The sequence below is a fragment of the Lacerta agilis genome, chromosome 8, assembly GCF_009819535.1.
Source record: "Lacerta agilis isolate rLacAgi1 chromosome 8, rLacAgi1.pri, whole genome shotgun sequence".
Lineage (NCBI taxonomy): Eukaryota > Metazoa > Chordata > Lepidosauria > Squamata > Lacertidae > Lacerta > Lacerta agilis.
This window is the reverse complement of record NC_046319.1, coordinates 80,987,300-81,004,767: the sequence shown is the minus strand read 5'-3', so window position 1 is coordinate 81,004,767 and position 17,468 is coordinate 80,987,300. Positions and strand designations below refer to the sequence as shown.

The window sequence follows — 17,468 nt, the reverse complement described above, 5'->3', positions numbered from 1 at the left end:
CATCAATTCTTCGGCAATCAGTCTTCTTTATGGTCCAGCTCTCAGGTAGTTTGTTAAGAGTGCTGAAAGTCCTCCGTAGACCCCTATTCCCCTCGCAGAGCTACGATTCCCAGGGTTCCCCGGGGAAGAGGGATTGATCCTTAAAACCATTCTGTGAATTGTAGTTTTGTGAGGGGAATGGGGTGTGTGTGTGTCGGGGAAGTCATGTCTGATTAAAGTGGTCTCAGAGGCGAGTCTCACCAAACTGCTTTATTGATACGCATCAGTTACAATATCTAATGGGATAGGAGCATCTCTTCCATTGGTCAAAAGCAGAGCGGCCGAGCGGCCAATAAGAGTTCCTTTTACATCCCATTGGCTTCCAGCTGTGTGGACCGGATTCTGTGGCAGCCAATCACTGCCCTCGTCCTCTGGGCACTTGCAGGAGGACAGCTTGGTGTGGCGCCAGCCTCACTCGGTCCACGTTGCTCTCCCGCTGGGGCTCGGGGTGGGTGCTGAAGAGTACCTTGGCAGGAACGAGGAAGTTGAGCTGGCTCAGGCTGAGCTGGAGGGGCCGTGGCCCCAGGTTCAAGACCACCAGGATCGCGGAGCAGGATCCAGGGCGGAGAAAGGCGAAGACGTCATCGGAGTTGCCAGCAAGGGGCAGAGGGATGTAATCGACGCCGTGTAGAGCGAAGGAGCTGGCATGCAGCACCAGGAGAGAGCGGTGGAGGTTCTCCAGCAGAGGCCGGTCAGAGCTTCCTTCCTAATTGAGAGAGCACAGAAAGCAGCCTCAGACCATTGGCCCACCCAGCTCCCTACTGTCTACACTGACTGGCAGCAGCTATCCATCGTTAGCTGTCCAGGCCTAACTGTCCATGCCGAGGATCGAACCCGGGACCGTTTGCGTGCGAAGCGTATAACGCTGCAGCTGCGCTAGGGACTTTCCCTCGAAAAACACACACAACAGGATTCTAGTCCTCATCGATTTGAATAAGGGGCTGATTTAAATAGGGGGTCAGCGGTGTGCCATCAGACCCCAAGTCAGTGTTGCTCAGTTTGGGCTGGGACAGTGGTTCCCAAAGGCGGGTGGGTGGGATGCTAAGAGCCAAGGGGGCGGCAGGAGGTATGGGCGTACTTAAGGGTTGTGTAGGTTGGGGCGCAGGCCAAGTGGCGAGTTCAAATCTGCAGAGTTTCAGAGAGGGCACACTCACAGCCCTACAGGAAGATTGAGAGCCAGCATGGTGTAGGGGTTAGAGTGTCGGTCTAGGACGGGGAGAGAGCAGGGTTCAAATCCCACCGCCCCTGTCAGCCATGAAGATCACTGGGTGACATTGGGCCAGTCATAGAATCCTAGAATCCTAGAGTTGGAAGAGACCACAAGGGCCATCCAGTCCAACCCCCTGCCAAGCAGGAAACACCATCAAAGCATTCCTGACAGATGGCTGTCAAGCCTCCGCTTCAAGACCTCCAAAGGAGGAGACTCCACCACACTCCTTGGCAGCAAATTCCACTGTCCAACAGCTCTTACTGTCAGGAAGTTCTTCCTAATGTTTAGGTGGAATCTTCTTTCTTGTAGTTTGAATCCATTGCCCCGTGTCCGCTTCTCTGGAGCAGCAGAAAACAACCTTTCTCCCTCCTCTAGATGACATCCTTTGATATATTTGAACATGGCTATCATATCCCCCCTTAACCTTCTCTTCTCCAGGCTAAACATACCCAGCTCCCTAAGCCGTTCCTCATAAGGCATCGTTTCCAGGCCTTGGACCATTTTGGTTGCCCTCCTCTGGACACGTTCCAGCTTGTCAGTATCCTTCTTGAACTGGGGTGCCCAGAACTAGACACAGTATTCCAAGTGAGGTCTGACTAGAGCGGAATACAGTGGTGCTCCGCTGCCTCTCAGCCTAGCATTCCTCACAGGCAAAACAAAATAAAAAAATTCATTCCAGTAGCACCTTAGAGACCAACTAAGTTTGTTCTTGGTATGAGCTTTCGTGTGCATGCACACTACAGGGTTGTTGTTAAATGAGGAGGGGGACCAGCAACTTGACACTGTCGACTCCAGCAAAGTGACCTCGGTGGGGCGCAAGCCAGGGCAGTGTGGATGGAGGTCCTGGGCTGCCCCAGACCCCTCACTGATGTGGTCCGAAGGAAAGCAGCACAGGACATTTGGCACCAGCTTGGCTGCAGGAGTTGCCGGAAGGAGGCGTACAAGCCACCATCCAACCGTCTTAGGGATGCCACTCCAGATTTGTGTAGGGTTTAATCCTGAGCCTTTCTTCTTCCTGCAAGGCAGCAGGTACAGACTTTTCCTTGTGCTTTATTCCCAAAGCCTTTCTTGCAAATGAGTATAGCTGCAAGGCAGAAGCAGTTCAGGATCATAGTTTCCTTCCCCTTCCTCATCAGCTCCTGACTAATAATAATAATAATAATAATAATAATAATAATAATAATAATAATTTATTATATATACCCCACCCATCTGGCTGGGTTTCCCCAGCCACTCTGGGCAGCTTCCAGCAAAATGTGAAAAATACAATAAAACGTCAGACATTAAAAACTTCGGATGTCTTCTAAAAGTCAGGTAGTTGTTTATTTCCTTGACATCAGATGGGAGGACGTTCCACAGGGCGGGCGCCACCACCGAGAAGGCCCTCTGCCTGGTTCCCTGTAACCTCACTTCTCGCAGGGAGGGAACTGCCAGAAGACCCTCGGAGCTGGACCTCAGTGTCCGGGCTGGACGATGGGGGTGGAGATGCTCCTTCAGGTATACTGCACTGAGGCCGTTTAGGGCTTTAAAGGTCAACACCAATACTTTGAATTGTGCTCGGAAACATACTGGGAGCCAATGTAGGTCTTTCAGGACTGGTGTTTTATGGTCTCGGCGGCCGCTCTCAGTCACCAATCTAGCTGCCGCATTCTGGATTAGTTGTAGTTTCCAGGTCACCTTCAAAGGTAGCCCCACGTAGAGCGCATTGCAGTAGTCCAAGCGAGAGATAACTAGAGCATGCACCAGTCTGGCAAGACAGTCTGCGGCCAGGGAAGGTCTCATCCTGCGTACCAGATGGAGCTGGTAGACAACTGCCCTGGACACAGAATTAACCTGCGCCTCCATGGACAGCCGTATCTGAAGAAGTGTGCATGCACACGAAAGCTCATACCAAGAACAAACTTAGTTGGTCTCTAAGGTGCTACAGGAAGGAATTTTTTATTTTATCTTGTTTTGTCCATGGACAGCTGTGAGTCCAAAATTACTCCCAGGTTACACACCTGGTCCTTCAGGGGCACAGTTGCCCCATTCAGGACCAGGGAGCCCCCCACACCTGCCCACCTTTTGCAGCTTGTGCAAAAACCACCTTCTCCTGCGTTGGACCCCCTCTTGGTTTCAGCTGCTGCATCTGCCAGAGCCTGTCCTCACAAGCAGGGAAAGTCCCTAACCCACCGAAGGCTTGAGACATGTCGTAAATATATTAAATAAACCCCGGGGATTCAACCCTGCGGACGTGGTTTTGCCCTGAGCTACAGCCCTTCGCCAAGTGTGAGACAACGGCCTGTTTCTCACCGTGGACTCATTCTGCAACGGAACAGGGGATCCTTCTCCTCCTTGCAAAAGCGGGACTCCTGGAAGAGTGAGCTGGAGCACGCCCAACATCTCCCCCAAGCCAGCCTTCAATGGGGGGCCCCATGGCACCTGGAAGAGAGAGAGAAAGAGAGAAGATAAAGAAATGTGATCAAAAGTTTTTCTTATATGCTACCACAGGGTCGAGACTCCTGCTGGCGCAGGTCTGGAAACAAAAAAAAAAATACCAACTGTTCAGCAATGGCAACAGAAAATCACAGAATATATGGAAATTGCAAAAATGACAATGAGAGTCAGACAACAGGGGGAAGAAACGTTCAGAAAAGAATGGGGAAAGTTTATGGATTATCTGGATAAGGTGTGTAAGACGTAAAGGATGACATAAAACACATGGCGTGTAGTTATTTTAAATAAGAGAACACTAAAGAAATAAGGAAAGATATATAATTTTGAAATGAGATTGTAAAACCAATTGAAATCCGAAAAGAAAAAGAAAATTAAATTGGTGGAAAAAACAGTCGATGTGTGAAACATAGATATATGATTTAGAGAAGACATAAGAAGAAAGAAGGGAAGTGAATGTAATAGTAAATGTAAAAGATTAGAGTGGTATAAATCTTTTGTAATATAAGTTTTTGTATTATTTGTTTCTAAAAAATTTCTGTTATAAGCTTTGTAAAAATTCAGAGGAAAAACCAATAAAAATCATTTACAAAAAAAAGAAAGAAAAAAGGGTGTGGACCCCAAACCAAGGCCTTGACTCGTTTACCTGTTTGTTTATTTGCACAAGGGATTCTTTTGGGTGCCTTCTCGCCACAATAAATCCTTCCACAGAATTGTAGATTACCAGCAGCTTGTACAATATACAATTTACAGCTCGGGAGAGGTTACGGAACGGGGATTTAAAAGTTGCAGCGTATTACGCGTCGAAAGAAATTTATATGACAATGATGTCCCGTTGGTGTTTAACTCCTAGTAAATTAGGGGAAATGTATGAAACAGAGTCAGATGTATGCTGGGAAATGTAAGGAAAAAGATGGCCCCTTCTATCAAATGTGGTGGAAATGTAAGGTAGTAAAAGAATTTTGGGAAATGATATATGATGAGTTGGAAAAAATGTTTAAAATAACATTTTCTTTAAAAAAAAAAAAAAAAAACCCAGAAGCCTTCCTTTTAGGAATTCCAGGTGCTGAAATCCCAAGGGAGCAAGAAAAGACTATTTATGTATGTGCGCAGATGTTATTGGCCCAGAGATGGAAAGAAGATAAAGTCCCTACCAGAGAAAAAATGGCAGATCGAGTTGATGGGCTATGCCAAAAATGGGTAAAATGACCGGAAGAATCAGAAACCAGGAGTACCAAAATTTTAATAAGGAATGGGGAAAATTTATAACTTATCTTCAAGACCGTTGTAAACAGTTAAAATCGTTAGTAAGATTGGAACATCACTTGTAGTTTAATGGTGAACGTTGGATACAGTGGAGAGATAAAAGATTTGGATTATTATAAAAGATGCAGGAGGAACGTTGGATACAGTGGAGAGAGAAAAGATTTGGATTATTATAAAAGATGCAGGAGGAAGTGATTAAGAATAGGGCCCACAAAGCAGAGGAGGGAAGTCCTAGAGATCCCTTGTAATCTTGTTTTTATGTTGTATGTTGGACATGTGAAAAATCTGAAAAACCAAATATTTATTTTAAAATAGTAATTTAAAAAGCAGCTTGCACCAGAGAAGTTTCACGCAGCCCAAGCCAAGTCCCTCCTCACCATCCAGCCGGGCCAGGGCACCCTAGGGTGCCCCAAGGCCCCTTCCACCCGTTGCGCCAGTCCTTGGGCGGTCAGGTTCCTCTCGGCTCCCAGCAGACGGCAGCTGAGGATGACGCTGTCAGGCACCCGGCAAGAAATGTTGCATATTTCGCTCTCGTCCCGGACAATCAGGACCCTGAAAGAGATGTGTGTGAAATTAACCGTGTCGCTGTTTTGCGTGTGTGCCGGATTGCAGATTTCAAATGCTTGCTGCTTCGACGCAAGATTTTTTTTCGCAGTAAGGGACATGACAGGGGTTGCTTCCAGGTGACCTGTTTGTGGGGGTGGGGTGGGGGGTTATACAATGTTATGTCAGGGAATAACACAACATTTCCCACTGTGTTTCGCCATGGCTTCCTCTTTGCGAAAAGCCTTCTTTTCTTTTTAAAGGGGGAAGTGGGTTTGTTGCGCAAGAGCACCAGATCGGCTGCAACCGTGCAGCCAGAATTGCTGGTATGCGTTTGAATCCCACCTGACAGCCTGTATGGATCTGCTGGAACATGCATGCATTGCAAAGTGCAGAATGACAATGTGACATCGTGCAACCTCGCTAGAAACCAATCCGAATGAATTCTAAATAAAAGATGGACATCGTATAATCTCCCTGCAAACTTGGTGCAATGCATTCAGGATGAATCATAGAATCCCAGAGTTGGAAGAGACCACCAGGGCCATCCAGTCCAACCCCCTGCCAAGCAGGAAACACCATCAAAGCATTCCTGACAGATGGCTGTCAAGCCTCCGCTTCAAGACCTCCAAAGAAGGAGACTCCACCACACTCCTTGGCAGCAAATCCCACTGTCCAACAGCTCTTACTGTCAGGAAGTTCTTCCTAATGCTTAGGTGGAATCTTCTTCCTTGTAGTTTGAATCCATTGCTCCGTGTCCGCTTCTCAGGAGCAGCAGGAAACAACCTTTCACCCTCCTCTATATGACATCCTTTGATATATTTGAACATGGCTATCATATCACCCCTTAACCTTCTCTTCTCCAGGCTAAACATACCCATCTCCCCAAGCCGTTCCTCATAAGGCATCGTTTCCAGGCCTTGGTTGCCCTCCTCTGGACACGTTCCAGCTTGTCAGTATCCTTCTTGAACTGTGGTGCCCAGAACTGGACACAGTATTCCAGGTGAGGTCTGAGAATGACGTCGTGCATTTGGGGGTCTGTCTAGATGATGCCCTGAGTACCTACCAGGCATTGGAGTCCTGTGCCCAGTGCTGGTTGGAATCTATTGGAGGAGGCTGCTGGGCTGGCCGCACAAGTTTTTTTTTTTTTTGTAAGGTCATTGCCTTGGCTGGCCACCTCAGTGTTCTCATCAGCATCACAAAAGACTGAGCTAGGTTGCAAGTATGTGAGGGGTCTTCCAGGCTCATGGCTGGAAGCTGGAAACACAGGGACCTGCTAACTCTGTGCTGGAAACCCAGTCAGATGGGCGGGGTATAAATAATAAATTATTCTTTTTATGGAATAGGATGTCTCTATTTTCATCTGAGAAATGCTGGAGGGCATGCTTAATGTTGATGTATATATATGGTTGCATATATATGTGTAAATATATGAAAAGAGCGCTTTAAAAAAAGAAAAAATGCATGAGGGCTAGAAGCTTTATATACCTGTTTAGGGAAGTTTTTAATGTTCTGTTGAAAGCCGCCCAGAGTGGCTGGGGAAACCCAGCCAGATGGGCAGGTTAGAAATAATAAATTATTATTATTATTATTATTATTATTATTATTATTATTATTATTATTAGCTAAGGACACGGCAGCATCTGCTGATCTTCATTCCTATGAAACTGAACCCTGGCCAAGCACTGGAATGTCTTACCACTCAGAGATTGGGTTGATGCATAACAGTACCCAGAGGCGTAGGAAGCCTCTCCGCAACCCGGGGCGGCAGCATGGAGGCACCCCCTGGGGGCGGGGAGTCGTGACGTCACGACGCACGGCAGGCTTTCCAGACATGCGCAGTCAGTCCATTGTGCCGGCGCTGCTCCTGGGGCGACCGAGCGAGCCGCCGCTTGTTTGGCAACTTGTTCATTCGCCCCAGGAGCAGCACCGGCCCGGAAGGACTGACTGCGCATGTCCGGAAATCCAGACATGCGCAGTCAGTCCATCCGGACCGGCGCGGCTTCTCCCGCGGCGAGCGGCGGCTCGTGGGGCTGCCCCACCCCTGCTGCTTCCGCGGCGAACTTGCGAGCCGCCACACAAAAAGCAGCAGGAGCGGGGCAGCCCCACGAGCCGCCGATCTCGCGCAGCAACCCCATAGCTTGGGGTCTGCCAGCGGGGCGGGACAAGGCCAGCCCAAGTGGCACCCCCCTCCCCTGGAACCCGGGGTGGGCCGTCCCCCCGCCCCCCTTGCGACGCCCCTGGCAGTACCCAATATAAAGGCAAAACCCACCCCCACCCCGAGCTTCAGATTCTCCAATGCCTTGGGACTGCCTTCATTCCCCAGTCCTGCCACCAGAGGTCCTCGCATCCCCTGGACTAAGGAGGGTCTGTTGTGTGTGTGTGTGGGGGGGGGGGAAACGGAAAAGATCAGAGAACCCCCATAGGGCACTGACCCCCCCCTCACTTACTTCTCCTGCCCCCGATCCGGCTTCGTCTCAGCGCCCAGCTCACTCCAGGCATCCAACACCTGCAATGAAGTCCCACATAAGACAGTATCACACATCCACATATTTGGGGTTCATCAATCCTGGGGAGAGGGGGGGGGACTCAAGCACCCGACTGCTGTTCCAATCAACAACAAACCTTAGATTCCTCGGCATGCCTAAAAATGTGCATCGCAAAGGGGGCATTTTAGAAGTTTCCTTTTTTATTTTTCCTGAACCCAGCGCATAGTTGACCTACGGAACTCGCTGCCACAAGAGGCAGTGACGGCGGCACCAACTTGGATTGCTTTCAAAGAGGATAAGGCAGATTCGTGGAGGAGGAGAGAGCTATGGATGGCTCCTAGCCAGGGTGGCTCTGCGACGTCTCTAAAGTTGGAGGCAGCAATGTTTCTGAATCCCAGTTGCTGGAAAACCCAGGAGGGGGGGGGGAAGGCTGCTTCTGAGCTCAGGTCCTGCTTGAGGGCTCCCCAGGCACCCCTTAAACTCGGCCCTCCAGCTGTTTTGGGACTACAACTCCCATCATCCCTAGCTAACAGGACCGGTGGTCAGGGATGATGGGAACTGTAGTCCCAAAACAGCTGGACGGCCGAGTTTGGGGGGGGTGCCTGCCATAGAGGCATCGTGTTGGCTAGATGGGCCAATGGCTTCTGTTCTTATGCTCACCCCAAATGCGAGGAAGCTGGGCTGAGGGTTAAAGGGTGCCCAAGACCCTTGTTAGGTTCTAGTATGCAGGGGCGTAGCAAGGGGGGGACGGCCCGCCCCGGTTTCCATAATGGAGGGGGTGACAAATTATCAAGGAACAATTTCTTTTGGGGAAAAAAATTGCAATTTTTTTTTTGAATTTTTGATTATTATTTTTTTGAAAATGCCTGCTCCGAAGGTCTTATCTTACTATACTAGGGATTATATAGCTATATATGAAATTTCATGCATATCGGTTCATATCTTGACCCTCCTCCACCAAAATAGCTGTTCACTTGGCTGTTTTCCGATGTCGCGAAGGCTGAAATTTCAGTTCAGCGGAGCACTTACTGTTCCCAACCCTAACCCTGTGGAAAGCCATCTAATTAGACTTTAATTTGATTTTGAGGTGTTTTTAGGAGGTAATTTAATGATTGTTTGATTTTATACCAATGTTATGTACCTGATGTTAGCCACCCTGAGCCCGACTTCGGCCGGGGAGGGCGGGATATAAATAAAAGTTTTTTTATTATTATTACTTGTTATTATTCCTTTGTAAGAAAATATGAAATAACGTAAAATCATTTTTGCGGGGGGGGGAATCAATGGGGGGGGGTTGACAAGAAATTTTCCGCACCGGGTACCAATTTACCTTGCTACGCCCCTGCTAGTTAAAAGTTAAAAATGCTTCTATATTAAAACTTGGTTTGTAAACGGCCTCTCTCTTTTTCTTTTCTTGCTCTGTAAAGCAGATTTTCCATTAAAACAGGTTTTGGGGGTCTTGTAGAAACACAGGTGTCTAGCAAGCTGTCTTACACAGAGTCAGACCATTGGTCCATCTAGCCGCTGGTATCGTCTACACGGACTGGCAGCGTCTCTGCAGGATTTTAGGCAAGGGTTTTTTAGCCCTACCTGGAGATGCTGCCAGCAGGGTTTGAACTTGGCAGCTTCTGCACACAACACAGGTGCCCTGTTGCTTAGCCACAAACTCCCCCAAGTGCTTTATTTAAGATTTTTTTTAATTAAAAAAAATGTGTCGGTCCTGGGATTCGATAAGAAAGGGTGGTAGTATATGAATATTTCAAAGAAGTAAATAAAACGCCACCAGGTGGCACCGCTCTTACCGCCTCCAGACGCCAGGCGGGATCCTTGCCCACCAGGAATCCGTGGATCCCCAGCGCCTGCCAGAACTGGAACGCCCCCTGCAGGGTCAAAAGGAGAGGGGAGCTCAGGGATGGGGAGCTGAATTTGGCTGCAGAAATCCCAGCCTCACTCAGGTGGGAATAAGACCCACTTTGAGACAGAGGGACTGACTTCTCAGTTAACGTGTCGTGTGCCTCAATTTGAGTCTTGTGAGCAAGGGCCGGATTCAAGCCGGGTGTGGCCCCTGGCTCGTGTACAGGGTGTCTCTGTGTACGTACAGGATAAACCCAGGGCCGGATTTAGGTTTGATGAGGCCCTAAGCTACTGAAGGTAATAGGTTTGATGAGGCCCTAAGCTACTGAAGGTAATGTCCAGCTGTTCTTTGTCAACAACAAATGGTCTCTGGGTTGTTTTTTTTGTTAAAAGATCAGAAGGTCAGCAGTTCGAATCCCCGCGACGGGGTGAGCTCCCGTTGCTCGGTCCCAGCTCTTGCCAACCTAGCAGTTCAAAAGCACGTCAAAGTGCAAGTACCGGTAGATAAATAGGTACCGCTCTGGCGGGAAGGTAAACGGCGTTTCCATGCGCTGCTCTGGTTCGCCAGAAGCGGCTTAGTCATGCTGGCCACATGACTCAGAAGCTGTACGCCGGCTCCCTCGGCCAGTAAAGCGAGATGAGCGCCACAACCCCAGAGTCGTCCGCGACTGGACCTAACGGTCAGGGGTCCCTTTACCTATGCTATATGGTAATTTATGGACCTAAGGCCATTTGCACTTAACAAAATACGTATTTTATCAAAGTAATTGTTGAACTGAAATGCAATTAAGGTAGTAAAATTCATGTTACATGGCTGTTTTACGGGTTGTTTGTAAAAGTCTGGAACGGATTTATCCGTTTTGCATTACTTTCTATGGGAAAGCGCGCCTTGGTTTTGGAACGCTTTGGTTTTGGAACAAACTTCCGGAATGGATTAAGTTTGAGAACCAAGATACCACTGTATATAGGAAGGAGCAAACCAGTGATATTTTAGGGAGCAGGCTAGCAGGCGGGGCCCATGACTTACATCACAGGAGCCTACACAACACAAAACACTGTTGCTGCATATAGGTTTTATTTTATTTGTTTTTTATCTTATATATTGGAAATGTACATCCAGTTGTTTTTCCTTTACATTTTTTTCGTGTGCATTGGGGAAACAGCAGGGATGGTTGACAGCTATGCATCTTCAGTGTGTATCTGAAGAAGTGTGCATGCACATGAAAGCTCATACCAAGAACAAATTTAGTTGGTCTCTAAGGTGCTACTGGAAGGATTTTTATGGAGTTCCATGTTCAGTTCACGTCGCCTCACCTCGAAACGGACATTGTATAGTTGGAAAAGATTCAGAAAAGGGCCACCAAAATGAGTGAAGGGGGGAAAGGTTGCATCATTTGGGAGTTTTCAGCTTAGAGGGGAAAAAAGCAAGCGATAATTAATCTGTGGAACTCCCTGCCACAGGAGGCAATGACGGCCACCAACCCGGATGGTTTTAAAAGAGGATTGGGCAAAGTCATGGAGGAGGAGAGGGCTATGGACGGCTACTAGACAGCAGGACAGCTATGCTTCGCCTTCACGGTTAGAGGCAGCGATGCTTCTGGATATGGAAACCGCAAGAGAGGAGAGGGCTCTTGCACTCCGATCCTGCCTGCAGCAGGTTTCCCATAATGGGCATCTGGTTGGCCACCTGTGAGAATAGGGTGCTGGATCAGATGGGTCACTGGCCTGATCCTGCAGGCTGTTCTTAGGTTCTTATGCACCGCCACCCCAGGCAACCTCTGCACATCTGGGATCAGAAGGAAGGTTTCTGGGCCAAAGCCTGTGAATTCCAACCAGGCTTGAATTTTATTTCAGAATTTAAGCAAACCGGCCTCACCAGTCTCCTGCCCTGGCAGCTGAATACAGGGCAAACGTGGCCAGACTTTGAGGAGGAGGAACAACCACATACCTTGAGGCGCCGGTGGGTCTGGTTGTGCTTTGCAGAGGGGTCCATCTCCTCTTGCCAGACTGGGAGTTCAAGCAAAATTCGGAGTCCTGGGTGGTTGGAGAAGAGGGGCATTGGAACGGGAAAAGGCAAAAATAATAGAATCATGGCCACCCAACTGCTGCTTCGGTAAAGGTAAAGGTAAAGGGACCCCTAACCATTAGGTCCAGTCGTGTCCGACTCTGGGATTGCGGCGCTCATCTCACGTTACTGGCCAAGGGAGCCGGCGTACAGCTTCCGGGTCATGTGGCCAGCATGACCGAGCCGCTTCTGGCGAACCAGAGCAGCGCACGGAAACGCCGTTTACCTTCCCGCCGGAGCGATACCTATTTATCTACTTGCACTTTGACGTGCTTTCCAACTGCTAGGTGGGCAGGAGCTGGGACAGAGCAATGGGAGCTCGCTCCGTCGCGGGGATTCGAACCGCCGACCTTCTGATCGGCAAGCCCTAGGCTCTGTGGTTTAACCCACAGTGCCAACCTCTGCTTACAAATCTTCAATGAAGGAGAGGCCAATGTCGAACAGCTCTCACCCTAAAAAAATGTTCTTCCTAATGTTTCATCGGAATCTGCTTTCTTGCCACTTGAATCTGTTGGTTCAAGTCCTCTCCTCTGGAGGAGCAGGAACGAAGCTTGCTCCATCTTCCATGTGACACCCCTTTATATATTTGAAGGCGGCTATAATATCTCCTCTCTGTCTTTTAAACACCCCCAACTCTTCTCTGAAGTTTCAAGACGCGGTCGCCCTCCTCTGCCCACCTTCCGGCTTGTCGACATCCTTCTTAAATTGTGCTGCCCAGAACTGGACACGGGACCCCAAGTGTGGGGGCTGACCAAGGCAGAATAGTGTGGGACTATTATTTCCCCTGATCTGGACACCAGGACTTCTGTTGACGCAGCCTAGAAGTTGCAGTCCAACAACCCCATCAGGTGTGGGGCAAGATTGTACTTGAATAACTGCAACCTGCCATTTCCTGCCCTGTCTGTGGGCACCGGAAGCTCAGCTGCTTTCTGTGGCATCCGGGCCCCTTGGTCCACCAGAATGGCCTTCTCTGACTGGCAGCAGCCCTGCGGGGGTCTCAGGCGGTGGAGGTTTTTAAGCAGAGGTCAGATGGACACATCCTCTAGCTGTGATTCCTGCATGGCAGGGGGTTGGACTGGATGACCCAGGGAGGTCCCTTCTAACTACAATTCTAGAACATCAACAACAACAATTTATTATTTATACCCTGCCCATTTGGCTGGGTTTCCCCAGCCCCTCTGGGCGGCTCCCAACAGAATATTAAAAACACGATAAAACATCAGACATTAAAAGCTTCTCTAAACAGGGCTGCCTTCAGATGTCTTTTAAAAGTCAGATAGTTGTTTATTTCCTTGACATCTGACGGGAGGGCGTTCAAAAGGGCGGGCGCCACCACCGAGAAGGCCCTCTGCCTGGTTCCCTGTAGCCTGATGTTGTAAGAATTTCAAGGTCTTTCATATATATATATATATGTTGTTGTTGTTCAGTCATTCAGTCGTGTCCGACTCTTCGTGACCCCATGGATCAGAGCATTTACCAAACAAATAAGGCCACATGTCTGAAAACAGCACAGAAATACAGGGGGTCTCACTCCATTTTGACTCCTAGCTGGCCAAGTGTTCTCATCTGCAGGGAGGAGGTGAGAGGTCTCTGCCTGAGGATGGGCCATTTCCCTCACAAAGGAACAGCAATTAGCCCTACAGGCCAGGGAGGAAACCTTTTGTTTTGCAGAAATGCGTGTCTGGGAGGGGTCAAGGAGAGATGGCATGTTGTTGTCTTTCTCATATATATATATATATATATATATATATATATATATATATATATATATATATGACCCCCTGGACCAGAGCACGCCAGGCACGCCTATCCTCCACTGCCTCCCGCAGTTTGGCCAAACTCATGTTGGTAGCTTCGAGAACAGTGTCCAACCATCTCATCCTCTGTTGTCCCCTTCTCCTTGCGCCCTCCATCTTTCCCAACATCAGGGTCTTTTCTAGGGAGTCTTCTCTTCTCATGAGGTGGCTAAAGTCTTGGAGCCTCAGCTTCAGGATCTGTCCTTCCAGTGAGCACTCAGGGCTGATTTCCTTCAGAATGGATAGGTTTGATCTTCTTGCAGTCCATGGGACTCTCAAGAGTCTCCTCCAGCACCAGAATTCAAAAGCATCAATTCTTCGGCGATCAGCCTTCTTTATGGTCCAACTCTCACTTCCGTACATTACTACTGAGAAAACCATAGAGATGGCACAGGTGTGGGAAATTCCCAAGTTACCTCCTCTGACCCTCCTATTTTGTGATGTAGATCTGATGTATCTGGGGAAATGGTGGTCTTGGGTTACATCTCTTCTGTTGATTGGATGATGTTTCTGGGGGTGGGCTAGACTCCAGGAGGGATTTTGAAATGTCTTTATAAGAGCATGGCGGCATCGTTCTGGGTCTTTCCCCCTGAGAAACACCGTTGTTGCAACAGCTTCTATAAAGATCAAGCTTCCTAGCTGCTTACTAGATTGCTTCTCAATCTTCTCTGGTTGGCCTCTGTTTTTTTACTCCTACCAATGTAGAACCTGCAAAGGACTTTGCAAGGGCTCTTGTGTACCCCATAAGGGAATAAGGGCAGGTTTTTGCTTATTACACTGACATCTCGCAGGGAAGAAGAGTTTGGATTTGATATCCCACTTTATCACTACCCGAAGGAGTCTCAAAGCGGCTAACATTCTCCTTTTCCCTTCCTGCCCCACAACAAACACTCTGTGAGGTGAGTGGGGCTGAGAGATTTCAAAGAAGTGTGACTAGCCCAAGGTCACCCAGCAGCTGCATGTGGAGGAGCAGGGAAGCGAACCCGGTTCACCAGATTATGAGTCTACCGCTCTTAACCACTACACCACACTGGCTCTCCAGGGAGGGAACCTTGGCACTGGACCTCAGTGTCTGGGCTGAACAATGGGGGTGGAGACGCTTCTTCAGGTATACTGGGCCTTTGAGGCCGTTTAAGGGCTTTCGAGGTCAGCACCAATGCTATGTATCTAGGTCTTTACCTCTGCCACTGAAGTGTAACCCCCACTCCTTCATACCTTCCTTCTTCCCGACATCCACCAGGGCTTCCAGCTGTTCCTGAGACCCATGGGCAGGTAGGATCCTGCTCAGATTGGCAAGGTCGCTCTCGAGGATGGGGCCCAGCACCAAGGCCTGGATGGATAAGGCTAGGAGCCGGTCGAGCTGACGTCTCACGCCTTGAAGGAGAAAGAAGGGCGAGCGGCAGGGTCACTACCGCTGCTTGGACTCCACCCCACCGACACCCCTCCTGCCCCGATTTTAAACCAGCAGGATCAAGCGGGCACAAGATGTGGGTCACTATATTGTTTATGAGTTATGGGGAAAGTTGTGGAAAAGAAATATGAATTTCACGGCATGTCGTGCAATAAAGTAAAACACGGTGAAAATGGCCCGCAGATGGTGTTTAACACCCACCAGACTGGCGAAAATGTCTTTAAAGAAAAAAAAAGGAAAAGGTCTGTTTTGGAAGTGTAATGAAACTGAGGAATCCCTTTTCCACATGTGGTGGTCCTGTATAGTAATTAAGGAATATTAGGAAACAATACAGAATGAATTAAAAAAATATTTTTATTTTTTATTGTTTTAAACTTCCCCCAAAACACCTGAGGTCCCCAAAAAATCAAAAGAGTTTGTTGCTATACACCACCTCCGCAGCCAGAACCTTATTGGCACAGAGGTGGAGAACAAATCTAGTACCCACTAAGGGAGAATTGGCAGTGTGAAATGTTTGAATATGCTGAACTGGCTGGTCTGACGAATGGGGTAAGAGAAAACGAAGATATATAAGGAATAGAAGGCGGAATGGACAATGTTTATTGGATATATTAAGAACCAATCTAGAAAAATACATAGCTCGGCAGGTCTCGGGTAAATCCAGCGGAGCTGAAATAGAGTATTGAATTGGATGATTAAAAAGATGTGGATTACTCGGAGTAGCAGAAAAGCAAAGGAACCAGGAAAAGGGTGGAAGAGATGTCATACGGTATACAGGTGAAGCTCGAAAAATTAGAAAATTGTGGAAAAGTTCCATTTATGCAAGCAATTGTTTTCATTAGCTACTGGAGTTTAATATATGAGATAGACTCATGACATGCAAAGTGAGTTATATCAAGCCTTTGTTTGTTATAATTGTGATGATTATGGCGCACAGCTGATGAAAACCCCAAATTTGAAATTGCTAATTTGGGGTTCTCATCAGCTGTACGCCATAACCATCACAACTATAACAAATAAAGGCTTGACATATCTCGCTTTGCATGTCGTGAGTCTATCTCATATATTAGTTCCACCTTTTAAGTTGAATTACTGAAAGAAACGAACCTCTCCACGATATTCTAATTTTTCCGAGTTTCACCTGTATGTAACCAAAGAATGCAGGTCATCCCTGTTGAAATCTCAGAATCATGTGTGATTTTCTCCATTGTAGCTCAATTCCAGAGTGAGTGGTACCCAAGCGCCCAGTGTAGAATTCTGGGCTGTTTTCCATTGAGCCACAATTAGCTATCCTAGGTGCCAAGATATTATACACGCTGTATTGGGTACGAAGTTTTAAGTGGGGAGGGGGGGGGGAGGGGGGTTAAATATGCTCTCTGTTCCTGTTTCTGAAAATGCAGTTTTTTAAAATAAAAAAAACACAACCGTCCTGACCCCTTACCTTCCAAGTCTCCTTGCCCATCGCCGTCGGAATCCGGGAAGGAGGCCGGGGGCAGGTGGTAGAAGGACGCTTTCTGCCACCAGGCCAAGGGTGGCCGTGGCCGTGGCATCGTCACCAAGAGGAGGACGGCCAGGGCGAGCAGGCAGGCGAACAGCGCCATCAAGAGGCAGAGCAGGGCCTTGCGGACGCCCGGCCAGGGGGCAGAGCCCGCCTGCTGTACCACCTCCTCCTGACTCAGGTAGGTGGGGCTGGGCAGGGCGTGGCCCAGCAAAGGGATGCTCTCGCTGGGCACCTGGGAGGTGATGACCACGTCTTCCGCTTTGCCCATCCTCTACTCCTTTGCCCGCAGAGCTGCAGGGGGGGGGGTCAAAGACAGAGTTGGAAAGAGGCGAGCATTTTGCGGTGGGGATAGCGCAAGTCGGCGCAGTATTTGGGGGTGGGAGTGGGTTTGATTCTGACCAGGGTGGATTTGATTTAAATCAAAATAGAATCATAGAACCATAGAGTTGGAAGAGACCCCAAGGGCCATCCAGTCCAACCCCCTGCCAAGCAGGAAACACCATCAAAGCATTCCTGACAGATGGCTGTCAAGCCTCCGCTTCAAGACCTCCAAAGAAGGAGACTCCACCACACTCCTTGGCAGCAAATTCCACTGTCCAACAGCTCTCACTGTCAGGAAGTTCCTTCCTAATGTTTAGGTGGAATCTTCTTTCTTGTAGTTTGAATCCATTGCCCCGTGTCCACTTCTCCGGAGCAGCAGAAAACAACCTTTCCCCCTCCTCTATAGGACATCCTTTTATATATTTGAACATGGCTATCATATCACCCCTTAACCTTCTCTTCTCCAGGCTAAACATACCCAGCTCCCTAAGCCGTTCCTCATAAGGCATCGTTTCCAGGCCTTGGACCATTTTGGTTGCC

The 17,468-nt window shown here is 48.5% G+C and overlaps 1 protein-coding gene across 1 annotated transcript; it reads right to left on the bottom strand.

Annotated features, from left to right (window-relative positions):
• Positions 1-355: 355 nt before the first annotated feature.
• On the bottom strand, positions 356-16,892 carry LOC117052090 (4F2 cell-surface antigen heavy chain-like). Its single transcript, XM_033158814.1, has 8 exons — positions 16,548-16,892; positions 14,911-15,069; positions 11,783-11,868; positions 9,783-9,860; positions 7,942-8,000; positions 5,311-5,500; positions 3,542-3,670; positions 356-745 (listed from the first exon to the last, which is right to left on the bottom strand). The coding sequence occupies exons 1-8, from the start codon at positions 16,873-16,875 to the stop codon at positions 395-397; spliced, it is 1,380 nt and encodes a 459-aa protein (XP_033014705.1). The 5' UTR covers positions 16,876-16,892; the 3' UTR covers positions 356-394.
• Positions 16,893-17,468: the final 576 nt, after the last annotated feature.

Excerpts from the sequence above, each read along its gene's own strand:
- LOC117052090 (XM_033158814.1), bottom strand. The coding sequence starts at position 16,875 with ATGGGCAAAGCGGAAGACGTGGTCATCACCTCCCAGGTGCCCAGCGAG. Across the intron at positions 5,501-7,941 it reads CCGGATCGGGGGCAGGAGAA|GGTCCTGATTGTCCGGGACG; the intron begins GTAAGTGAGGGG and ends CATCTCTTTCAG. Across the intron at positions 746-3,541 it reads CGTTGCAGAATGAGTCCACG|GAAGGAAGCTCTGACCGGCC; the intron begins GTGAGAAACAGG and ends TCTCTCAATTAG.